Below are 21,586 nucleotides of genomic sequence, written 5' to 3' on the forward strand. Positions count from 1 at the left end.
GGTCACAGCCCACACCAAGCCATCAGCAATGGCTGGTTTGCATTCAGAGTACACACTAGCACCTTACAAATAGGTTCAAATTGCAGCTACACTACAGCAAAACAAAAATAGATAAGCACATTCCCTTGGCAGAAAGACAACCTTCCCATTTATGATTCAGAATATGGAAAATAATTATCTGTGCAGGGGTGTTCACCTGCTACTGAAATTTCCCAGCTTCAGATAAAGAATTTTGTAACTGTTGAAAATGAGGGCAGGATGGTTCAATTCCTCTGATTGTCAGGCTTCCATGTAGCTCAGTGGAAATTTAGCCAAAAGCAAAAAGACATGGAGTCTCAGATAAAACCAAAAACTCTCATTAAATCAAGTGCAAAATGTCTTCCACTAATAGTAATTCAGAATTTAAGTGGGTTCCCTCTGAATGCACAGATGCCCTTTTTCTGTTAGGTCTCTGGAAAGAACCCAGCAGTGTGGTTTGCTGACAAAAAAATGTCAGAATAAATAGCTCATCTATGTCAATTTTTGAATCTGAAAATGTTATAATTTCTGCCAGCAAGGCACTTCTAATAGTTTCACAGACTCACTTAGGGACAGAGGCTTAGTTCATGCCATATTGCAAGTGCACAGCTGAAAAGCCACCAAGAAGTCACACAACAAATCCCCGCAGGAAAATGCTTGCAATTAATTTCCAGTAATGAAAGCACCCATGTAGAACAGCATGTAGGAACTGTTCAGAAACAACAGACTTATGGAAGAGTGGGACCAAAAAAAAAAAAAAAGTGTGAGAATTATTTGCTAATTTAAAATATATTAGTGAGTATAGGATAAATATGACAGCTTAAAAGCATAAATATAGGACTGGTAAATGACATTTCAGGCTTTGCTCAATTCTGTGACAGGGTTCCAGAGTAGAGGAGGGCAGAAGACATCAAAGGATGGCAGCAGCCCTCACCTGTTGTATTTTCTGGGACCCCTGTGGCAGGAGGAAGGAATGATAAATCTGACTCCATGTTCTCAGAAGGCTAATATATTATTTTATGATACTATATTATATTAAAGAATGCTATACTAAACTGTACTAAAGAATACAGAAAGGATACTTTCAGAAGGCTAAAAAAATAATAATGAAAACTCGTGACTCTTTCTGAGTCCAGACACAGCTTGGCCTCAATTGGCCAATGAGTCAAAACAACTCACACCAATGAAACAATCACCTGTGGGTAAACAATCTCCAAACACATTCCACATGTTCGCACAACACAGGAGAAGCAAATGAGATAAAATTGTTTTCCTTTTTCTCTGAGGCTTCTCAGCTTCCCAGGAGAAAAATCCAGGGCAAAGGGATTTTTTCAGAAAATGTGAATGCCACACTCACCTTCATGGTGTGCACAGCAGGACACACTGCCAGGCTCCCTGGAGTGCCTCTGAGTGCTGAGTCCCTTGGGGCTCTCTGCTCTCTTTGCTCTCCTTGAGCTCTGTTCCACTGTGCTCACTGACGCCAGATTGCTGGCAGGGAAACAGAAGGAAATGCTGTTTAATAGAAGTTGCAGTATGACACTGCAGTATGAGTATTATTACAGTTAAACATTGTAAACATTACAGAAAACACGAGGGCAAACAACCAGGTAGGTGGTGAAGTGCAGCAAGCTCTGTGTGCTGCCTCTACATGGCCAGAAAGTTTTGTGGTCTCATCCCTTTCCCTTTTTCTGGTTATTGTTCCACAACACTTTAGGTTTATCTGCTGGTTTTTGCTTTGTTTTGCCTGTTGGGGCTGGTACTGTGAGGCAGTTTTAGAGGTCAAGCATCATCCCAGCCTTACAAGTTGTTAATACAGACAGAGACCAGTGGCATCAGGGGAAAGAACAAATTCAGGGCAAGGAAGGCAACCTCTGAACTCCTAATTAATTTGTACTGCCAACTCAACAGCTACCTCTTCAAGGTTTCTTAAATTACAGACCACAGCTCTGTATTTATCAGTCCAGAAAGTTTTGGGGTATTTTTCCTATTAATTTGTCCAATCATTATTTGAACCTGTTTAGATTTTAAACTATGATGGCAACCGGAATAGAAACAGTTCCACAACTTAAGCATACACTGGGTTTTTAACAGAGAACCCACAGAAGTCACATATAAGCCATGTAAAAATATATTTAGATATAGGCTTTGTGTTGAAATTCATGTATATTAAATATACATGTAATATATAAATATCTAATATTTATATATTACATGTTTATATAACCCATGTATATTTTATTATTATATTTTATAATATTACATATTACATATATAATATGTAATATTACAAAATATAAATGTGTAAATTAAATATTTTAATACGTATATTTTAAAAAGTCTGACTGGCATAAACATAGTGTAAAACAGTCCCCTCCAATGCATCCTCTACCTGGGGCAGACAGAAAAGAAACTCTGCAGGGCATCATTAACACAAAGAGTGGAGACTGAGAACATCAACTGTGTTTCTCTTCAGCATCCCACCTAATTTCTTTACAGCCCACTCTTGGGGGGAAATGGAGATAAAAGCTGTTCCAAATGCTGCTTGTAAACATGATGCCTCTTGCAGAGCATCCTGCCCCTGGGATGCTGCAGTTGGATAAAGAATATTCAGGATTAGGTCAAACCCAGGCATTTCCCAGAGGGCCAAGAGGGAAGATATCTATGTAAAGCAGGGCTCAGGGCTCCTCCAGACAAGCTTTTTTAAAAAGCAGTAGTGCTAACGCTTCCTTCACTTTGTTTGCTTTCAGTTGCATAGAAAAGAAGTCAAGATCACTTTCTAAATATTTCCAACATTCAAGCAATTAAAAAAGGAGTATGGAAGGTTCTAATTAAAAGAATTCACACACAGAAAGCTAATGCATGGAGAAAAGCCTTTAGCTCCATCCCATGACTGTAAAATATGTGTTTTGGAGCCAGGCCTTCTAATGAGGTGAAGATTAGAAAGCAAGTTGCTTGAAAAGGCATAATGTGCTTTGACAGAGAGCAGAGAGCCCAGGCAGAGGTCTCTCACCACAGAGGTGAGCTAAAGTCCCTAAGCCCTTGGCAAGATATGAGCATGGCATGTTGACATCTTGCTGGGTGTCTGCAGTGATGAATGATGCTAAGCAAGAGAGTTTATTTCAGCCTCTCATTCCAAGCCAAAAGGTACCTGCAATCCATCCTCCTGCCCTTTGGAACCTCTCAATGCAGAGCTGTTGACTGCTTTGAGCCACAGTCTGCCTGACTTTGTGAGTGCTGTTTAGCAAGCCTACCTGGCAGACTAGGAAAAAAAGCCTTCTCTTTTCCTGGCAAGAGGCCAGGGTGTGCACTGCAAGCACTAGATACATGTAGGAAGAAAACTTATCCTGTCATCTCTCCAACTTGCCAGGCAAAACCTCCTCCAAACTGTAAACAAAGCTTAAAAGCTCAGTTTACGTATGGCTCATATTCTTTGCACACTTCACTGTGAACCTGCTACCTTTCTTATCCTCTATTTATTCATAATTTCTCATTTTGTCCTTTCCTCACATAGTTCAAGCTGACTTTCTGGTGTAGATATTGGCTATCCCTTTTTTGTCACTGGTGTGGAATGACTGAAAATGACCAGTCACATCCATGAATTGTCCAACTCTGTTCCCACAGCATGGCTGTGGTTCAATGTCAGACTTTCTTGTGAATAGAAAGTTGTGATTTGTAGGAATGTCAGTTTAGTAGTTCCTAAATTACATGCTGGTTGGCAATACAAAAAATATGATTCTTACACATACATTTGTTTCTTTTTCCATGGATGTGTACAAAGTGTCTTTGCACGTCTAAAGGCAGCTTCTTTTAGTTTAGAATCATTCCCACTTGACCTATCACTATCTGCCTGCATAAAGTCACCCTCTTTCTTTTTCATAAACCTACTCTAAGTATGAAAAGCACGAGGCAAATTCAGCACCCCACGCCTTCTGCTCTAACTCATGGATGTGGCATTTCCAGATTAAACGGTTGGATTTGATGATATGAAAGGTCTTTTCTAGCCTCAGTGATTTTCTCTGGTTCTCTGTGCTTGATTCTGTTTTTCCAAGGCTCTCTGACACTGGCTAACCCTCTGGATCAATAGCACGGCCAGTCAGCTGCAGCCCCAGGCCTGCTCTCTCTGGCGTTCACACCTCCCAGCTGGCACTGGCACAGAGAGCTAAATATGTGATTTTGTGCTGCCAGAGGCTCCCACATGCCAGGCACTTGGCTGAGGGCTCCTGTCAGTGCAGCTGCTGATATGGGAGCAGGGGGAAGAGCATCGGGCTGGCGACAGCTCACCCACCTCAAACACAGAGCAAGTGAGGAACTCGGCTGTGCACAAGAGGGGCCTGTGGGTGCCAGGGTAATTGTGGTTAAGTTTATGTAGCCCCTTGCCACTGAAGAATTTAAAAGGTGTCCAGATGAGGTTTTGACAGAAAAAAGCAGTTCTGGTGCTGGTTTGAGGCCTCTCAGGAGATGCTGATCCCTTGTGGGATGAAGCCCTAAATCTGTCAGCGGGAAAAGCCAGATTAGGAGTGGTCCTGCAGAGCTATTCCCAAACCATCCCCATTCTCACTCCATGGCCCCTTCCTGTGCTCTCTTGTTTCCAGGAATTCTTGGCCTGCTGTTGAGAAATGCGGCTTTGCCCTGGTTCCCAGCAGGGCCGTGAAAGGAGCAGGGTATCCAGGCCCAGCCGTGCATTCCCCGGGACAGGAGCTGCCCTGGCACCTGCTGTGTGTGACACAGAGCGCCTGGAGCTCACCAGGGGCACTGCTCAGCCTCCCTCAGCTGGGGCAAGGGGAACAAAAGCAGGGACTTTGTCTCCCCTCTCCTCCATACCAACACCAGGGAGGAGGCAGTGAGCTCTCCTGTCACCTCTGTCCCACTCTCAGCTGTGCTGTGTGGGCAGTCCTTCCATCTGGCAGTGGGACTTCAGATAAATTCACTCACTGCTGTAATGCACAGCTGTAGTCCACTTGTCTTATACATATTTGGGTCCCTGTATTCAGACCTATTAAGACACTTCAGTTTTTAAATTCCTAAACACTTTTGAAGTGCTGCCTTCCAGTGCAGCAGCTTGCAACCTTATTGGAAGGGCAAACTACCAAGCCAAACTCCAGTCAGCCTCATACACTTCATTTCCCTAAGCTCCCTCAGCATCTAGCAGGGAAAGAGGCCCTTTGTGCCATCTTTCAGATTTGCTAAACTAGCCCTCTAGTCTGAATCCCCTTCTGAATGGACTTGTCATGCTCCATTGACTACAGAGTGAGATTAGGGACAGTCTCTGAGATTAACCTCTGACCCCACACACTGGGGTGGTGGGTGCTGAGCACTGCCAAACTGCATGAAAGCCTCTGAATCAAAGGTGTTAACTGAGAGTGTATCACTGAACTGCAGCATAAACCACAATAGTGGCTGTTACATCGTTATTGTAATTGCTGCTAACAACAACAGCAAGTAAAATACATTTCTGGGTTTAAGATTAGACTGTTTTTCATCTCCCTTGATGAAGCCTCTAGAGACCTGTAGCACAAATGCTGCAAAGTAGGAAGGCTGCCTTTTCCATTGCTTTTTTCTTACTCTGTTGTACCAGTTTATTGTGACCCTTATGTGAAAGGTTGCAGGGCACCCTGCACTGAAATAAAATTGACTGGTCTTTTTCCTTTGCATGTGAGCAGATAGAGCAGGAGCTTATTTAGGGATCTTTCCTGATAAGACAGCAAGCAGCAATTGTGATAAGCCAGGCCCAGTTCAAATTCAGCTGCTTACCAAACAGTGTTTATCAGAGGCAGTGCATGTTTTGTCTCTGAGACACTCGGTTATACAGGGGGTGTGATGGAGCCCTGTCAGCAAAGGAGGACAGCAGAAAAGAGAACAAACATGGCACTTCATTCCCAGCTAAGGACAAATGGAGACCTGCTATTGCCACCCCTTTTGGCACTGGGACATGTCCTGTTGAGTCAGTAGGACTACGTGCACTGTACTCATGTAAATTGTTACAGGAGTGAGATATTACATATTTTAGGATCTTTGCATATTATATCATGAGTCTCAACACATTTTTCCATGCTGAAAATGGGCCAGTTCACATTTGGAATATATCCAAAATCAGGTCCTGAATTCAACATAAATCCTTTTTAGTATATCTTGTCAGATATACTAAATATATGTGTGTGTAATATATATATTTATATATGACCTATATATTTTTATATGTCAGATATACTTGGCTTACCTTGCAGCCAGTTCCAGCAACCACCCAGGCAAACCTGTATTTGGGACAGGTTTCTTCAGTGCCCCAGTCTGTGTCCTTTCTTGTGTCATTTTCTAACACATGTACGCAGTTTTCTGTTGTGTTGATTTTTACACCAGGGGTTCTAGTCCCACTTTTCAAAACCACTTCTCCCCAGAATTTCTTCCCATATCTCCTAGCCCCACAGAAGTTTTAAGACTATTTACAACAGTGACTCCATGTAATTGCAGACATCATGGACACATTTCTTCTCAGGTAATCACTTCAACCCTGAATTCTAGGTCAGCAGTGTGAGTTCTAAGCCCAAGGAAAAAGTAGAGGAAAGGAAGAAAGCAAACAAGCATGAAAGAAATGAAGAGGGAACATCTCTTTGGCTATAACCTCCACGATAAATGCTTTAAGGAAGAACTGGAAGCTGGTTCACCCTTCCAGCTGGAGATTCCTACTGCATCAAGCACATCCCCAGGCAGCCACTTCATCCTACTGAGCCCCACTGTGCACCCTGGAGCAGCACCCAGTGCACTTGACCAAGGTTGAACATCTATGAGCATCTCCAGTGAATTGTAATGAGTCATAAAAATTTTAAAAATCAATGGAATAAAAAAAGCTTTCAGCCAGAAAGCCCCCACATAATTATACTGGTGCAGAATGCTTTTATTAGGAATAGTAGGGTTTTAAAATTATATATTGAGGGGGGAAAAAAAATCTGTATCTCAAAATGCAAGGGGATGCAAGTTAATTATCATTATGGAAAGATCTTTGCTTTTCCCCCATTCCCAACATAAAGCACTTTTCTCTTACTCTGCCTCCAGAAATTCCAGTCGTAAACACGAGTAATAAAAACTCCTAAATAGCTTTTGATTAATTGAAAACAATATTTTAAGACAGATTTTTTTGGTGTGTTTTGGTCTTACAAGGCTTTATGTACTGAACAGAAAAAAAAATTGTTACTGACCTTTTCAGATCCAAGATCTCATCTTTTGCTCCTGCAGTAGAAATGGTGTAAAGCAGCAAATGAAAAGTGTTAACTAAGAAAGCAGAGACCAAATAAACACAAACAAAAAACATTCTTTGCCAATGGAGACAATAATGTCAGTGATGATTGTGTAGCAACAAAGCCTTCTGTAACTCAGGATACCCAGTAAGGATGGAGATATTTTTCTGTAAAAGATAGTCTCTGTGTCTATGCATATTTGTATTTAATGTCAAAACTCATTTGACCAAAAATGTAATCATCTTTCTTCAGAAATGCTCCCAGTGAAGATTTTATAACAGAATTGTGCTTTACTACAAGATTACAGGGTTTTTTTCCTTCCATTTGGGTTTCACTGGAGACAATTAGTACCACCTAACTAAGAAAAATAGAGAGAATCTCATGTAGGCAAATTCCCATATCACCATAAAAGATAATAATGGACAAAAACCTGGATTACTACTTTGTGAGAAGATTTCATCCTGAACATGAGGAGTTCATTTTGCAAATTCCCTGTTCTCAGTGAAAATCAGGCGCTGCTGCTTCATCTACAAGGCAAGGGATGAAGTGAGTGCATCTCTGAGTCTGTGTGAGGGCGACTATCAGGCATTTGAGTTTTAATTACAAGTCTATCCTGTGCAAGGGCAGAGGGATGATGAAGTGCAAAAGGGCTTTGAACTTCAGCTGTGGTAGTGCACCAGATTAGCTCTGGGGTCTTAAAGGTCTCAAGGAGGCTTTGTGCTGCTAGCAGATCCTTGCCTGCAGACATCTCACCCCACTCACCTCTGGCGGTCCTCCTTCCATCCAGACCCACCTAATGAAGCACCATTCCCAAAAGCTTGGAGCACAAAGTGGTAGCAGAACTTGGGTCTCTCCTGCATGAAGTCCTCTCCATTCATTTACTCCATACATAATAAACCAAAAAGGTTCTAAGACCAGGAAAGCAACCCAACCAAAAAGAACGGGTGTAAAAGCTCTGTTCCATGTTCATAGCTCAGTCAGTAGCTGAGGACAGAGGTGGGAAGGACATGAGAAATCGAGAACTGTGTCTCCAGCATGATGGAGCTTAGGGAAGCTAACCATGACTTGACACACTCCTCAAGCAGCTCATATTTCCTGACAGGATCAGATACCTCACATGGAAGTACAAGAGCATCTTAAAACTCTCTCAAAATATGCCAAGCAGCATATTAAAAGGAATTAACATTTTTATTTTGTAATTAAACAATAGTGAGTACTTGGTCTCCTTTCCAAGGATAGGATTTAGGTTTTGGAGTCCATTAGTGCTTTGAAGAATACACTGTCAATTTTTGTACCTTAAAATACTTAATTTTCTTCCAAACAATTTTAGAAGCCTATATCAATCTCCTTGTCTTGTAAAAAATGGGAACCATGTCCCTCTTTTGGCAGTGACTGATGGAATAGTTTTCATGGAGTAATTAATTAATTATTCTAAGATTTTAACTAATAGTTGGACACAGAAAAAAACACCCAGAGAAATTGGAATGTGGCTTCTTTGTTCTACTCTTGAGTCTTAATCACCTCTCAACAAACACACACGCATATTAAAATTACTGTTAAAGTAAAACAGCTGAGCATGACAAATCTGGGAATGAGGGTTTACCACTGCTTACCTGATAATGTAATTTTTTAAAAAAATCAAACTCTTCATCTGTAATCCATCATTGTGCCAAGATCACACAGGTTGAAATAACTATATAGTGAAACAAGCTGCTTAAAAGAACTGAAAAGTGCCAGGAAACTGGGACAGACAGGCTTTAGTGGGCACAAACCAAAGAAATGTTTCCTGCTAGATTCACTTTCTGGCAGACCTCTTTCTACAGACTAAAACTTTTTCTGAATTTACAGATCTGTTTGTGTGACAAGCCACACCTACAGCCAACAAAAACAAATAAAGACATACCATTAAATATTTAGAATTATTTTAAGAAATTCCAGAAACAGTTTCCACAACCAAATGAGAACACCATGTGTCTGTGTATTAGTTTATTTAATTCTTTATCGGCACTAAGAGCAAGTAAATTACGCTGATACAATTGGTAAACATATACATTCACTAGAGCCCCCCAAAATCCCACAGAGCTAAGGGAAACATCAAGGGATGTTACAGGATTAATGCTTTCATACTACAATATGGATATATGGCTTTCATACAAGTTTTAAAAAATTGAAAAGGTAACACACTGCTAGCTTACAAAATCAATATACAAACTGGAAAAAAAAAAGGAAAAGGAACAGGAAAAGAAAGTAACCCATAAGAAGATATCATATAGCACTGGTTTAATAGATATATACAGAATTAGAAATCCATTGAATATGATATTCAGACTTTGTTATTTTGACTTTCATTTCTTCTTTCAGCTTACCACTCAAACTACAAGAATTAATATGATTTCTCTCTTACTTTTTTTTTCCATCTTATTTTACCCATTTTCCTCACTTTTTATTGGCAGAGAAAAAGACTTTTCCTGTCTGTGTGTATATGTTCACACTTAAGTGAAGCAGTTCGTCCACTTTGAACAAAGCCCTTGTGTGTACTTGGTGTGACAGAAGAGAACATCACTGTGACATTAAGTCCTTTTGGCCATTACACTGGCATGTGTTTTGCATTTCCCTTGGACACAGCTATTCTTAAACTGAAGTGCTGGCAAGTGGGAAGAAATCTAGCTCTTCATCCTACTCGTGTATCCTCACTTAAACAACAGCACAGGACAAAAATCTCTTTCTTTTCAACCACAGCCAGAAAACGTGGCAGCACTGGTTGTGATTCACATTTAGAGTTATGCATGCACCCTTCTAGAGATTTCCCCCATGTATGAATGTATATATAGTGAGTACATATATATGTGCAGTGTGTGTGTATTTAGAGAGCTGCTGTGTCTGATGCTGACATCTGCATTAGGTGGATTTAGCTCCAAGCTGCAGCCTGTCTCTGCCTCAGGACACCTCAGCAGCCACAACACGCTCTGGACTATCACAGCCATTTCCTCCAGCTTTAAAAGTCTAGATGAACTACATGATTGTAACATGGGGAGTGCAATGAATGATCTAATAAGAAAAGCTAAATAATGTCTTGTTGCCAGATGGAATAGAGAAGGGAGTTCAAACAGCAAAATAATTGAATGAAATTGGCTGTGGGTAAAACAGCCCTGCAGAGGCTACTCATTTTCCTCGCTTTCCATCATGGAATTCAGGGTTACAGGTTTTGTACAGTCTTTAACTTTCAATGCAATGGGAATACTTGTGCACCTCCACTTTTAGCTCATCAATAAATCCACTCTCTGGACATGTTTCCAGTTTTGTTGCAGGTTTGTTTGTTTGTTTGTTATCATGTTTTTTTTAAAAAAGCAGTCAAATCTGTAGGTACAGCTTTTACATATACAAGTCACTCAAAGTCAAGTGATTTAAAGGCTAGGAGATACTTACAGAGTTCTTTAGCGATATGGGACTCCATCACATCCAAATTTAAATGGCTAACTGCAGAAAGAGCTAAAGAATTGTACAACCCCACCAATGAGATTATAATAGTTGAATACAGCTGAATTCTCATGCTTTCCCAGATTCTTGCTCAGTTCAGAGTGATGAGGCCACAAGACAGACAGCCATTAGTGAAGAGTGGCAGAAAGAGGCCATTAGGAAAATTATTTGATTTCAGCATTGTTTAGTTTTGATCCAAAAGCAAAGTTTGATGCTGCTATGAATGAGACTACCTACACCTTCTCCAAATGCAAATACCATGGGTGGAAGAGGCTCACTCCATGCTCCACACCTGCTCAGGCAAGTCTTTCACTATCCCTGAAATTGTATGCACCACAATAGTTTGATGAAAAAAGAGGACAGTGGTAAAGGATACAGCTGCTTGCCACTATTTATCTAGTTAAGGTGGTTTTCTGTTTTCTATGGTTTTTTGTTTGAAGACAGACACTTCTGCATCAATGTCTCTAACTTTAGAGATGATTATTTGATAATTTCTGTCCCCTGGGAAGCCATGACAAGGTCAAGTTATGAGGGAAGTTTTACCAGCAATCCATCCTCCCAGCAAATCCAGGGACACTCTTTGCTCAATATCATACTTCCTCTTTCATTGTCATACAGTGATTAAAAAGTTGCTACTGTGTCTTTTTATTTAAGAAGGACACAGTTGGAGAAAAATTGTGGTATGGGCTTCCTGGGGCTGTTTTGCAACAATCCAGGAAGAAATGAAGAATATAGTCTCAAGGATGAGGAGAGATCATCAACATCCCCAGAAGTTTTACTGAGGAGTGTCTTAGCAGAATTGACAGAATAAATGCTATCAAAATTATGAGTAAGTGCGGGAAGGCAGGCAACAGGTATAATCTGCCTCAGCAAAGGAGAGAACTCAGTCTCAACTTCAGAGAAGTGCTGTCCTAGAGAATTAAAATGGACAGAATACAAGACACCCATCCCCACTGACGTACTGTTTCTCCTCAGGATGATTTGGGAGACATTTTTCATGTGGAGACATGAAATCCCACTGCTGTGGGATATCAAAATGGTGTCCACCTCAACAATATATTGCTTTAGAAAAGTAGTGAGTTTACATTGGTAATGTTGCTGCAGTTCCTAGACTTGAGGGAAAATTAGGTTATTGTCCCACCCTCAGCATTGACATTAGCCTGTATACTGTTGTCTCCTTTTGACTTTGCCTCCACTTGAACACTTTCTTTTGAGGCTGAAGTGGGACTTTACTTCTCTGTAACACTTTACATTTGATTTGTTTTCATTAAGGCACAAATCAGGGAAAGCATAAAAACAAATGTGCCAACCTGTAGTTCTGCCTTTTGCATGCAAGGAACAGGCAACAGAAATTTGTATAAAATGCTCCTGATTTCCTGTCTCTTAACCAACTCTCCAAAGCTGCCTGTTTATACATTTTGTAATTGTTATTCTTTCATTTCTTCTAACTTTTCTCCTTTGAAAAGCAGTTCAGCCCAGAATGTCATTATGGCATTAGAAGATGAAAATCAGTAAATTACAATTTAGTATCTACCTTCATGTACAACAAACATTTTCCCTTCCTGGAGCCTTGCCCAGAAGTTTTGCTGCTTTTAACAGACTGTTAAATAGGCCAGGCTAACCTGGGCTTTTCTATCAGAAGACATGTCTAAGTCAGAAAATGTCCCAATCCTCAAATACTGTTTTAAATCAAGATATAGACAGGCCTAACTGTCTATATGAAAGCAGCATTGCCTCAGCTTAGTTAGAGAAAGAGAAGGGAGATATACCCAAATATATTCAGGTTTAGACTCACTGGAATCCAGAATCTGGATGCAGATTCATCCACAGCTGATGTTCAGCAACTCACCCATCTCTTTTATAATAGATCTGAGCACTCAGAAAAAGGCTGTCATTTGGGGTTTTTTTATCACCTCCCCATACTCCATTACAGCTGTAGCAAATGAAGATGCAAACCACTCCTTGAGAGGGACATTCATGAAACAAATTTCTGCCCGTTAAACTAGGTAAGCAACACATCTATGCTAAGTCATTTTTCATTGTAATAGGATAGCACCAAGAGGGTAAACACGTTTTTCATCTCAAGTAGCTGCTCCCACAGCACTGTCAGACCAGCTATCCCTCCCAAAGCAGGGAGGGTAGAAGATTAGAAAGCAAATATGGAGAAGTTTCAGAATGACTGAAGTAGAAAATGATCAGGATGAGTGGGAAGAGGTTTTGTTCAGAATCTTGCCTTTTGCTTTCCTGATAACGTCACTAGTGAAACAAGGGCTCCTTCCAGGTACTGGGAGCCTCCTTTCAGAGCTGACCTGACTGACCCATTCAATCTTCCTCTGTGTTCTGCCATAAATTACTTTATCATCTCCTGCATAGCTGGACTTTCCACTTAATGTTTTGTTCTGGCTTATTGGAAATTTTCTTCATTCTAAATTTATGAACTATTACTCTAATTGCTGTCAACAATAGGATGCCAATATAGATCTGAACATATGCGGATTGTGCATAAGAAATGTTCTCCTATTTCACACCCTTTGCTGAATTTTCTTCTGGTCCTAACATGATATTTTTTGTTTTGTTTCTTTGTTTTCTGTAAACTCTCTCCATGAAGGCCCTATGCCACCACAGGAACCTGACTAGCTTGCTTCAAAATCTATTAGGAATGTTCCTTTAACAAGACAGATGGGCAGTTAAACGAAAGGACCATGAGGCATCACAGGAAACACAGGGGAATTTATTTTCTTTATACTCACAGAGGTGGAAATAAGAAGTCACATCTAAGTTTTGTTAAATGACAATCAAAGTGTTGGTCTCAACATCATTCCCAATTCCTGCCAGCTCCCTATGAAACATGGACTAGATTAACCAGTGTGAGACAATGGTGCAACAGTGTTGGCACTCAAAGTTGAGCCACTTCAAGTGAACTGATGCAGCATGTAGACAGACAAACCTTTGGTGAGTGAAAAAAAGTTTCCTTCTCCCTTTGCTTTCAACCAGACCTACCAAACCATTAGCTTAAGTCTGAGGCACAAGCACAGGTAGACCTGATTAGACCATGAACAAATCAAATAGCACCCAAAACCACCTAAATATGAGCCTTCATGATTTTAGATTTGGTCATTGCACCTCCACCACGTGTGGGGGACATTTTCAACTATCCCACAGACTCAGGTATGTCTAACAGCATGGTCAAAATAACAATGACATCAACACAGACTGCAAAACACACCCAAGGAGTCTGGGAAAGAATTGTGAGGCTAGTCTACCTTAAGCTATGTGCAGCCCTGGCTAGGAGGCTTCAGGAGTGTTTGGGAACAGAAGGAGTTTCCTCATCGTGAGTCCAGATCAGCTGTACCCTCCGCGTGAGAAAAAAGAGGGCAAGCTCTACAATTGTTACATTTCTTTCTCAAAATAAAGGAGAGTGATGTTAGTATGGAAAGAAAAAGACTCTCTGCTTGTCTACAAGCTAATCCCAAGAGAGAAATGTGATTTACTCAGGTGAACACAGCCTGCTGCAGCTTCACTGAAGTCAGTGGGTACCATGCAGGAGTACAGGGGAGTCTGTTCCTCTTGACCAGCCTGCAGCCCACACAAATGGCAAAGCTTACTTCTTGCTACTGAATTTTAAGATTTAAAAGTCCAAAGCAATGATTTTGAACTTAACCTGGGTAATGAAATCCCTTATGTTTTCCTCTAAAAATTTTGGTCTGCTTGTTGTCAGCTCATTAAACAACCCTTTACTTTGAGACAGACCAGCCATTTGTCAGATCCTTTTTCTACTTTGTGACTTCACTCAGGATTCAGAATCATTTAAATTAGGTAAAACTGAACAAACTGAAAAACAGCTGGTTGTAATTTTTCTCTTTTTTCCCCCTGCAGACTATATTAAAAAAAATCACAACTAATTTTATATTGACTGAGCTTTTCCCAAGTCTTTTGCTTATATAAAAATGTAAGAAAGCAAAAGATACCGGTTTTGTACTTCCCTTCTGTTTTACTGAAAGATAAAGCAAAAATTATTTCATTCCTATTGGTTTCAGGTCCCACAATTTGTCCCTTTTTTGGTCAAATAGATGAACTACCTCTGGTGGTTTTCAAACTGATTTCTCCTTTTATTTTCCACCAGACATTCTATTTTTTAGCCAGCTATAATTAAGATAACCAGGAATATTGCCACTGATACAAAAGAGAGCTGGGTTAGGCAGAATCACAACAATTTCAACTAGATCTTTTATGAAAATTATTTTCACCCTTCTGTCAAAATTAACAAATAAAATACAGCATTTTTCAGCTTTGATAGGTGAAATGGAGGACACCATCCACCAACACTGATATGCTGAAAAGTGGAAAGTTCTGTCATCATTCCACTTTGAAAAATCATTGCTAGAAAATCATGAAAAATTAGGACTCTTTTATGTCCAGTTGTTGAAAGATTTTAGATTTACTGCCAACATTCAAAATATGGATAAGGAAAGGAGTGTTACTGGTTTTTACCTGTAGATGGTGACATTTTGGAATGAACATTAAGCACACATCCAAGAAAATCGCATACTTGTAAATACTCAACAAAATGCCCCCATCCTTTTCTTAAACAAACAGTTTCATACAGTTATGCAGATGTAATCAGGTATTAAGAAACAGGCCTCAATTTTTAAGATATAAAGTCCCAATCTTAAATAGAAATGCATCCAGCCAGAGTGCTATGTTCACACAGGGTACCACTGGCTTCAGCAGAGCCCCACACAGGCTCAGGTTCTGTTTGCATGCACTGATTACCAGACTGAGACCTATGGCAAGACTCGAGAAAAAAAAATTTAAAAACCTCTACATTTTCAATATACAATAGACATACTTTTCTAAATGAGTTTGGTGTCCTTTATTACAGGCCTCTAAAAATTGTTGTTAGGGTTATACATTAAAAATACTAAAGTAATATAAAAAAAAAAGGATTGTTTTCTGTGTTTGCTTTTTTCCTTCTATGGTACCATTAAGCTATAAATAATTTTAAGATAAGATGCCTAGGTATAAATGAAACTGTTAACTGATCATGTTTGCTGATGTCCCTTTCTCACATTGCCCGAGTTGACTCCATTAATCCAGCATCTTCTCTTGTTTCTTGCCTTCCTTTTTCTTCTTCTTGGATTCTGTCAAGATATAACAAAAACAATAAAAAATTAGCGTCTAGCAAGCACTGCAATAAATTTCATTTAACATCTGTGGAAGTTCCCCTTTCCTTTTTTTTTTTTTCCTCTCCATGCACATAAGAATTGTCTCCTCACTTTGAACAAAGAACGGGAAAAGAGAAGGAAAAGAAGAAAAATAACAGGAAAGGTCGAGGCAGTAGAGAAGATGGAGAGGGAGTTGCATGTTCAGTTCAGAGCCCTCCCTATCTGAGGGCTGACCCTGTTTGGCATGCAAAGCATTGTCTCAGGAACTTGCTTGGAAAATAAGAAAACAGCAGGCATCTCCTGGAGAAACCGGGTCACAGCTCAGTGGAGAGCTGGAAGAAAGCACTGCACACACTACCCACACATATACCCTTCCCCTGCTTCCTTTCTGTCTCATTGTGAGCCTTTGGCTTTCTCTGAATGTGTGAGCAGCTCCAGAGCAGGAGGAAAAAGCTCTCTTGTTTCTCCAGCTCCTCCACTGCCAACCTTTCCCCGTTCCCCTGGGACAGACACCTATGTGCGCTCGGGAGCACGGCCTGTGTGGGATTCACAACCTCTGAAGCAGTAAAAGAAGCAGAAAAAATAATGATTAAAACAATTCTTATCTCATTTGCTGCTCCTGTGTTGTGCCAAAGTAGAATGCAATATGGAGACTGTTTACCCAGAGTGATGGTGTTTTGTTTCCTTGGCCTATGAGGGCCAAGTGTGTGTCCAGACTGTCGGTCAGCAGAGAGTCATGAGATTCTGGGCAGTTGAGTGCTTGTGCAGATTCAGTTTAAATGTAGTATAATATAGTATAAAATAATATAATAAAGTAATTAATTAACCTTCTGATATTTCTGAGTCCTCCTTGTCATTTTCTCCCCATCATCAGGATTACCCTGCTTTTCCCACAAGCCTGGGGCCCTGGGAGCACGGCCGGTCCAGCCAGCTGAGACTGATGGGATGAGCAAAGGAACAAGAAGCTTCTCTAATTAATTTGGGGTACATAAGGGAAGGATGGGAAGGCACAAGTAAAAACTTGTGTGTTGTACTACCACCTGCAGTAGCTTTCACTGTACTCTAGGGTAGCATGGTGTTCGACAGGTAAAGGAAATTCACAGAGGGACCTTGGAAATTAAAACTAATTAAGAGGATTAGGTACTCTTGTGTCACATGTCACCTTTTAATAGGGAAAATAGAGCTTTCACTGGGAACATGAAAAAAAAGGAACAAAGGAAACTGCCCAAATCCCTGTTGATGCCAGCACAAAACAGCACAACAGGTACCACAGAGGGATGGAAGCAAAGCTTCTGTGAAGCAGCATTCCTGCAACCAGAACATCAAGCAAACAGACCCAGGTTTGCCTAAACCCAGATATCATTAACCAAACCAAGCAAAACTATCATGGAATCATAGAATACACTGAGTTAGAAGGGATCCAGAAGGATCACTGAGTCAAACTCCTGGCCCTGCACAGGACCACCCAAAAAAATCACGCCATGTTGCCTGAGAGGGCTGTCCAAGCACCTCTTGAACTCTGTCAACCTTGTTGCCAGGAACACCACCTCTGGTTAAATAACAACTATCACCTTGAATGAGAAGACAAGCACTTAGCCCTTAAGGTGAAATTGTTATTTTTAAATATGATTCTTTCCCCTCTGACTCATTTACATAACATAGTCTAGGAATCACCAGTTGTGGTAAAAACCGCTTGTTTTCTTTAAATCCAAGGCAACTACACCAAGTTCTTTCAGGTATGGATAGGGCCAGGTACCTCCAGCAAAAGACAAATTTAGGCTACCACATTTCTCTGATGGTTGTTTTTCCTTTTTCCTAGTGGTTCAAACCAACATTTTTTTCTTCAGCTGTTATAACAAAACAAAAATTACTTCCCATAATCCTTTAGCCAAAGCAAAATAAAATACTTGTTTGTGCATGTAACCTGCTCTAAAATCTCTTTCCCTTAAAAACTTTGCTTAAATTTCAAAGGGATAATAATTTCAAAGAGACAACTTAAAAGAAGTAGTATTTTATTTTATTTGAAAACTAAATTTCCCCCCGCTTTTGCATGTGTTTGTGTGCTTGCACGTGTGTCTGAATGTCTGTAGTCTGGAGTTATTCACAGAATCTGACACTATTTCATAACCTGTCATTAGAAAAAGTAATCTTTCATTGACTTAGTATCTAATTTGCTTTCAGCTACAGCTTTCCCTCCACCCCTGCAAATTTCCCTCCACCCCTGCAAATTTCCTGTATCCCCCCTCAATCTCTTTCACCCACATCCTCCACTTCCTCTAATTTTGCCTCTCTATAAGACTGACTCTCCTGGATTTTGCATTGACTGCACTCTCCCTCATACTTTTTATTCCCCACACAATACCACTTTCTCTGAAAGAACAGTGGCATTTTATCAATCAGATCGGCACTGGAATCTGCAACATTTATTTAGACCCAGCAGAAGCAGCAGGGCACTATGCAGACTTGAACCACATTTACTAAGAGCAAAGGAGACACATAAATGCAGGCAGACTGCCAGCAGGACTCTGCAGAAGAGTCCAGGAGAAGACTGTGGTCTGCAGTCACATGAATGCACCAGCTCCCCATCCTCACTTGACCTGAGGTACCAGACAACCCACTGTTTATCCATTTGCACTTAATGCCTTTGGGTCCACATCTCTTCCTTCCTCATTCTCCCCCTTTGTCTGCCTTGTGGTAATTTGCACATCATCCAAACTGCCAAGCCCATCTACCTCCAAAGACAAGAGACTCTGCTTTGGGCCTCAGCAGAGTAAAACTGTCATGAGCCAGATAGAATTCCTCCCTCATTAAAAGCACTCACACCACCACAGCTTCATCTTTCAGACAGGTAATCTGGATTGATGCACAGCATATTTGCTCCATGAAATGATATGCATACACCCAATTGTGAGAGTATTAACAAAAAAAAGAGGAAAAAAGGAAACTGCCCCAATATTTCCCAGCCCTTAGGCTCTTTTATAATTCCCACCACAGACACCAATACCCATGTGCTGACCTCTTAAAATGTTGATGTTCATATGCTCATGCACAAGTCTGTTCACAGCCACACTGTTTCTGTTTTGATTATGATCAGGCTATGGTATGTCCATGGCTAACAATGTACAAAGTTGCTTTAAGATGCACTTTGCTCATGTTTTTTCATTTCTCTTCATACTCTTTGCATTTGTGTCATTCAGGCTTTTATTGTCTTCACCTCTGTTCACTCTATGCTACAATTTCCAGTTTTATGACAACTGCTGGGTCACAGCCACGCTGGGAACCACATGACCCTGATCACCCTGCCAGTGCTTCCCTCCCCAGAGTAACCAGGAATGACTGAAATCACCATGCTCAAAAGGCTGACAAGTTCAAACAATGAGTTATCTGCCAGCTCATCAGTCCCAAACTCCAGCATTTGCCAGTTAAGTTAGGGGAAGATCCCCAAGGTACACTATCCAACAGACCCCTTCAGTTTCCTGTTCCATACATGAAAATGATCAAAATTCAATTCAGGTTAGCACAGACTGGATGTTAGAACCTTCAGTTCAGCCATTTCCTACCAGGCATCTTAACATGGTCCCATCAGAAATTACAGTGCCTAAGCAGAGCCCACTGAGACAGCCTGTCTGATAGAGAAGCACAAAGCAGATTCCACATCTCACTGGCACTGCAAAGCAGTGGGACCCCAGCAACACTCACCACTGAGCCAGAGGGTGTTGGGATTTCTAGCTGGTCAAAGTGACCCCAAGAAAAGTTCCAAAGTCCCTTTTCTCAGCCTGGCACTTGAAGGAGGAGTCAGGGCTCTTCATTTCTCATTCTCAAGGTTGTTTATTCTATTTTATCTATAAAATTCTTTCTCCTGTCCTGCCAAGGTCCACTCAGCAGGACAGAGACACTCTGCCTGTGCCCCTGGGGTGGTGTTATCTTTTGATACTAAAAACTATGTGTACAATGTTTACAATTACTTTCCAATACCTATCACCTATGTTAGACAGTGACCTTCTACTCTAAACCAATCTCTAAGTGCCAACATCACAGCAGAAGATGGAGGCCAAGAAGAAGGAGGAGAAAGGCTGGACACACTCAGATTCCTCCATTTTGCCCCCCTGGATCCCCATTCTAAAAACCCCAAAATCTACTTTTTCACCTTGCAATAAATTCACTATCCTTCTACTTAATTTGTCATGGCTTGCAGATCTTCATCTAAGGTTGGTAACTTGCTCCATGGGTCATAATCAAAACCACAGGCATCTTGGGCTCTGTGCCAGGGGCTCTGAGCCCCCTGGCAGGGGTCTTGGCTGCTCAGGACAGCCAGAGGGATGTCCTCGGTCCTGACAAGAGGGGAGCAGGAAAAGCTGCCCAGTGAGAAGGGACTATTCTGAGCAGAACCCTGCCATTTTCAGGAGCCTTGGGCCTACAGCAGCCTTCTTCTCCTCACCCACCCCACTGAGTGCAGTATTTCCACTGGCAGAGCCACAGAGCTGTGCACCAGCTGTCCTTTGCCTTCAGGGAATGTGTTTGCTGCAGACAAGCACTACCAAAAATATAGAGAGACACTATGGAAAAAACACTTAACCAGATGAACCTCAGGTTCACACCAGCCCACACAGAACTTGAATCTAAATCTACTCACTGCCCTATTTGCTTTCAAGTTGGGTGGCCCACTTGTGCCAGACACCAGTTGGTGGTATCTTTGTGAGCTATCTATGGCAGAATTCAGGGTCCAGAGAGACAGAAGCAAAGCAAAAAGAAGAAGAAGGAGGATGAAAATCCTGGATTTCAGAAGAGCAGATTTTGGTCAGTTCAGGGACCTGCTCAGCCCGGCTAAATACCCTGGAGCAGAGCTCATGCAGAGAGCAAATTCCAAATGCCTGGTAGTCCCTGCAATGTGCAACACCCAAGCATTGCACAGCCACTCTGCTACCCCCTGGAACCAGGGCACATCCAGCAAGATCAAAACCAAACAGCCCTGCAGGAACAAACTGTGTCAATACACAGGCACTGGATTATTTAATCCTTCATCACCAAAATAACCCTACTAATAGTCACAAGACTTGGAATTATTCACAGGATTAGACACTGATCATGGATTAGCACTGGACCCACTTTCTGTGGGCCCAAGATGATCAGTAACAAAAATTCCAGTCAGGTTCTTAGCGAGTAAACAAGTTAATTTGATTAGCAGAACTTTCTCTATGCAATTTGGGATTGCAGCAGTCCTCTTTAAACAGTCATCTTTATTCCAGAATCTCATTCTTACTATGCAAGCATCAAATGAAAGTAATTCAGTTGAGCAGGAGCCACACACCATTTGAAGCCACTCTTAATGTATAAGGCACAAAAGGGAGGTAATTACATTTTAATGGAAGTCAAGCTTTGTAAGCCAAGATTTGCAGGTCTTAATTTTCGTTTGTTGAAAAGAAGGTAACAATTCACTCATGGCACTGCTGAACTTCTGTGCATAAAAGTCAAGCAGTGTCCCCAAAAGTAATATAAATCATACAAAATGGCAAAAGCTGTGCTGATAGAAGGTTAGAGTAAAGAAGCTCCACATCAGATTTTCAGGATACAATTTTTCCAGGGCCTAGCACTCACTCAGTTTTACCATACTCAGAGGAAGGCATGTTTTAGAAAGGCTTCTCTACCTTCTCAATTGGAGCAAATTTTCCAAAGCACCAGGTTTGTATGTAGTAAAGG

General features: G+C 41.0%; 1 protein-coding gene across 2 annotated transcripts in view; it reads right to left on the minus strand.

Annotated features, from left to right (window-relative positions):
* Window positions 1-13,434: 13,434 nt before the first annotated feature.
* PTN (pleiotrophin) overlaps window positions 13,435-21,586 on the minus strand; it is a 74,091-nt gene continuing 65,939 nt past the window's right edge. For both annotated transcript variants that reach the window (XM_054281974.1, XM_054281973.1), the window contains exon 5: window positions 13,435-15,865. In XM_054281974.1, the coding sequence (XP_054137949.1) occupies window positions 15,813-15,865 (53 nt within the window). In that variant the 3' untranslated portion in view covers window positions 13,435-15,812. The remainder of the gene's footprint in view (window positions 15,866-21,586) is intronic.

This window comes from Melozone crissalis, unplaced genomic scaffold (assembly GCF_028551555.1).
Source record: "Melozone crissalis strain CALT ecotype California unplaced genomic scaffold, PUWL_Pcris_2 ptg000033l_1, whole genome shotgun sequence".
Classification (NCBI taxonomy): domain Eukaryota; kingdom Metazoa; phylum Chordata; class Aves; order Passeriformes; family Passerellidae; genus Melozone; species Melozone crissalis.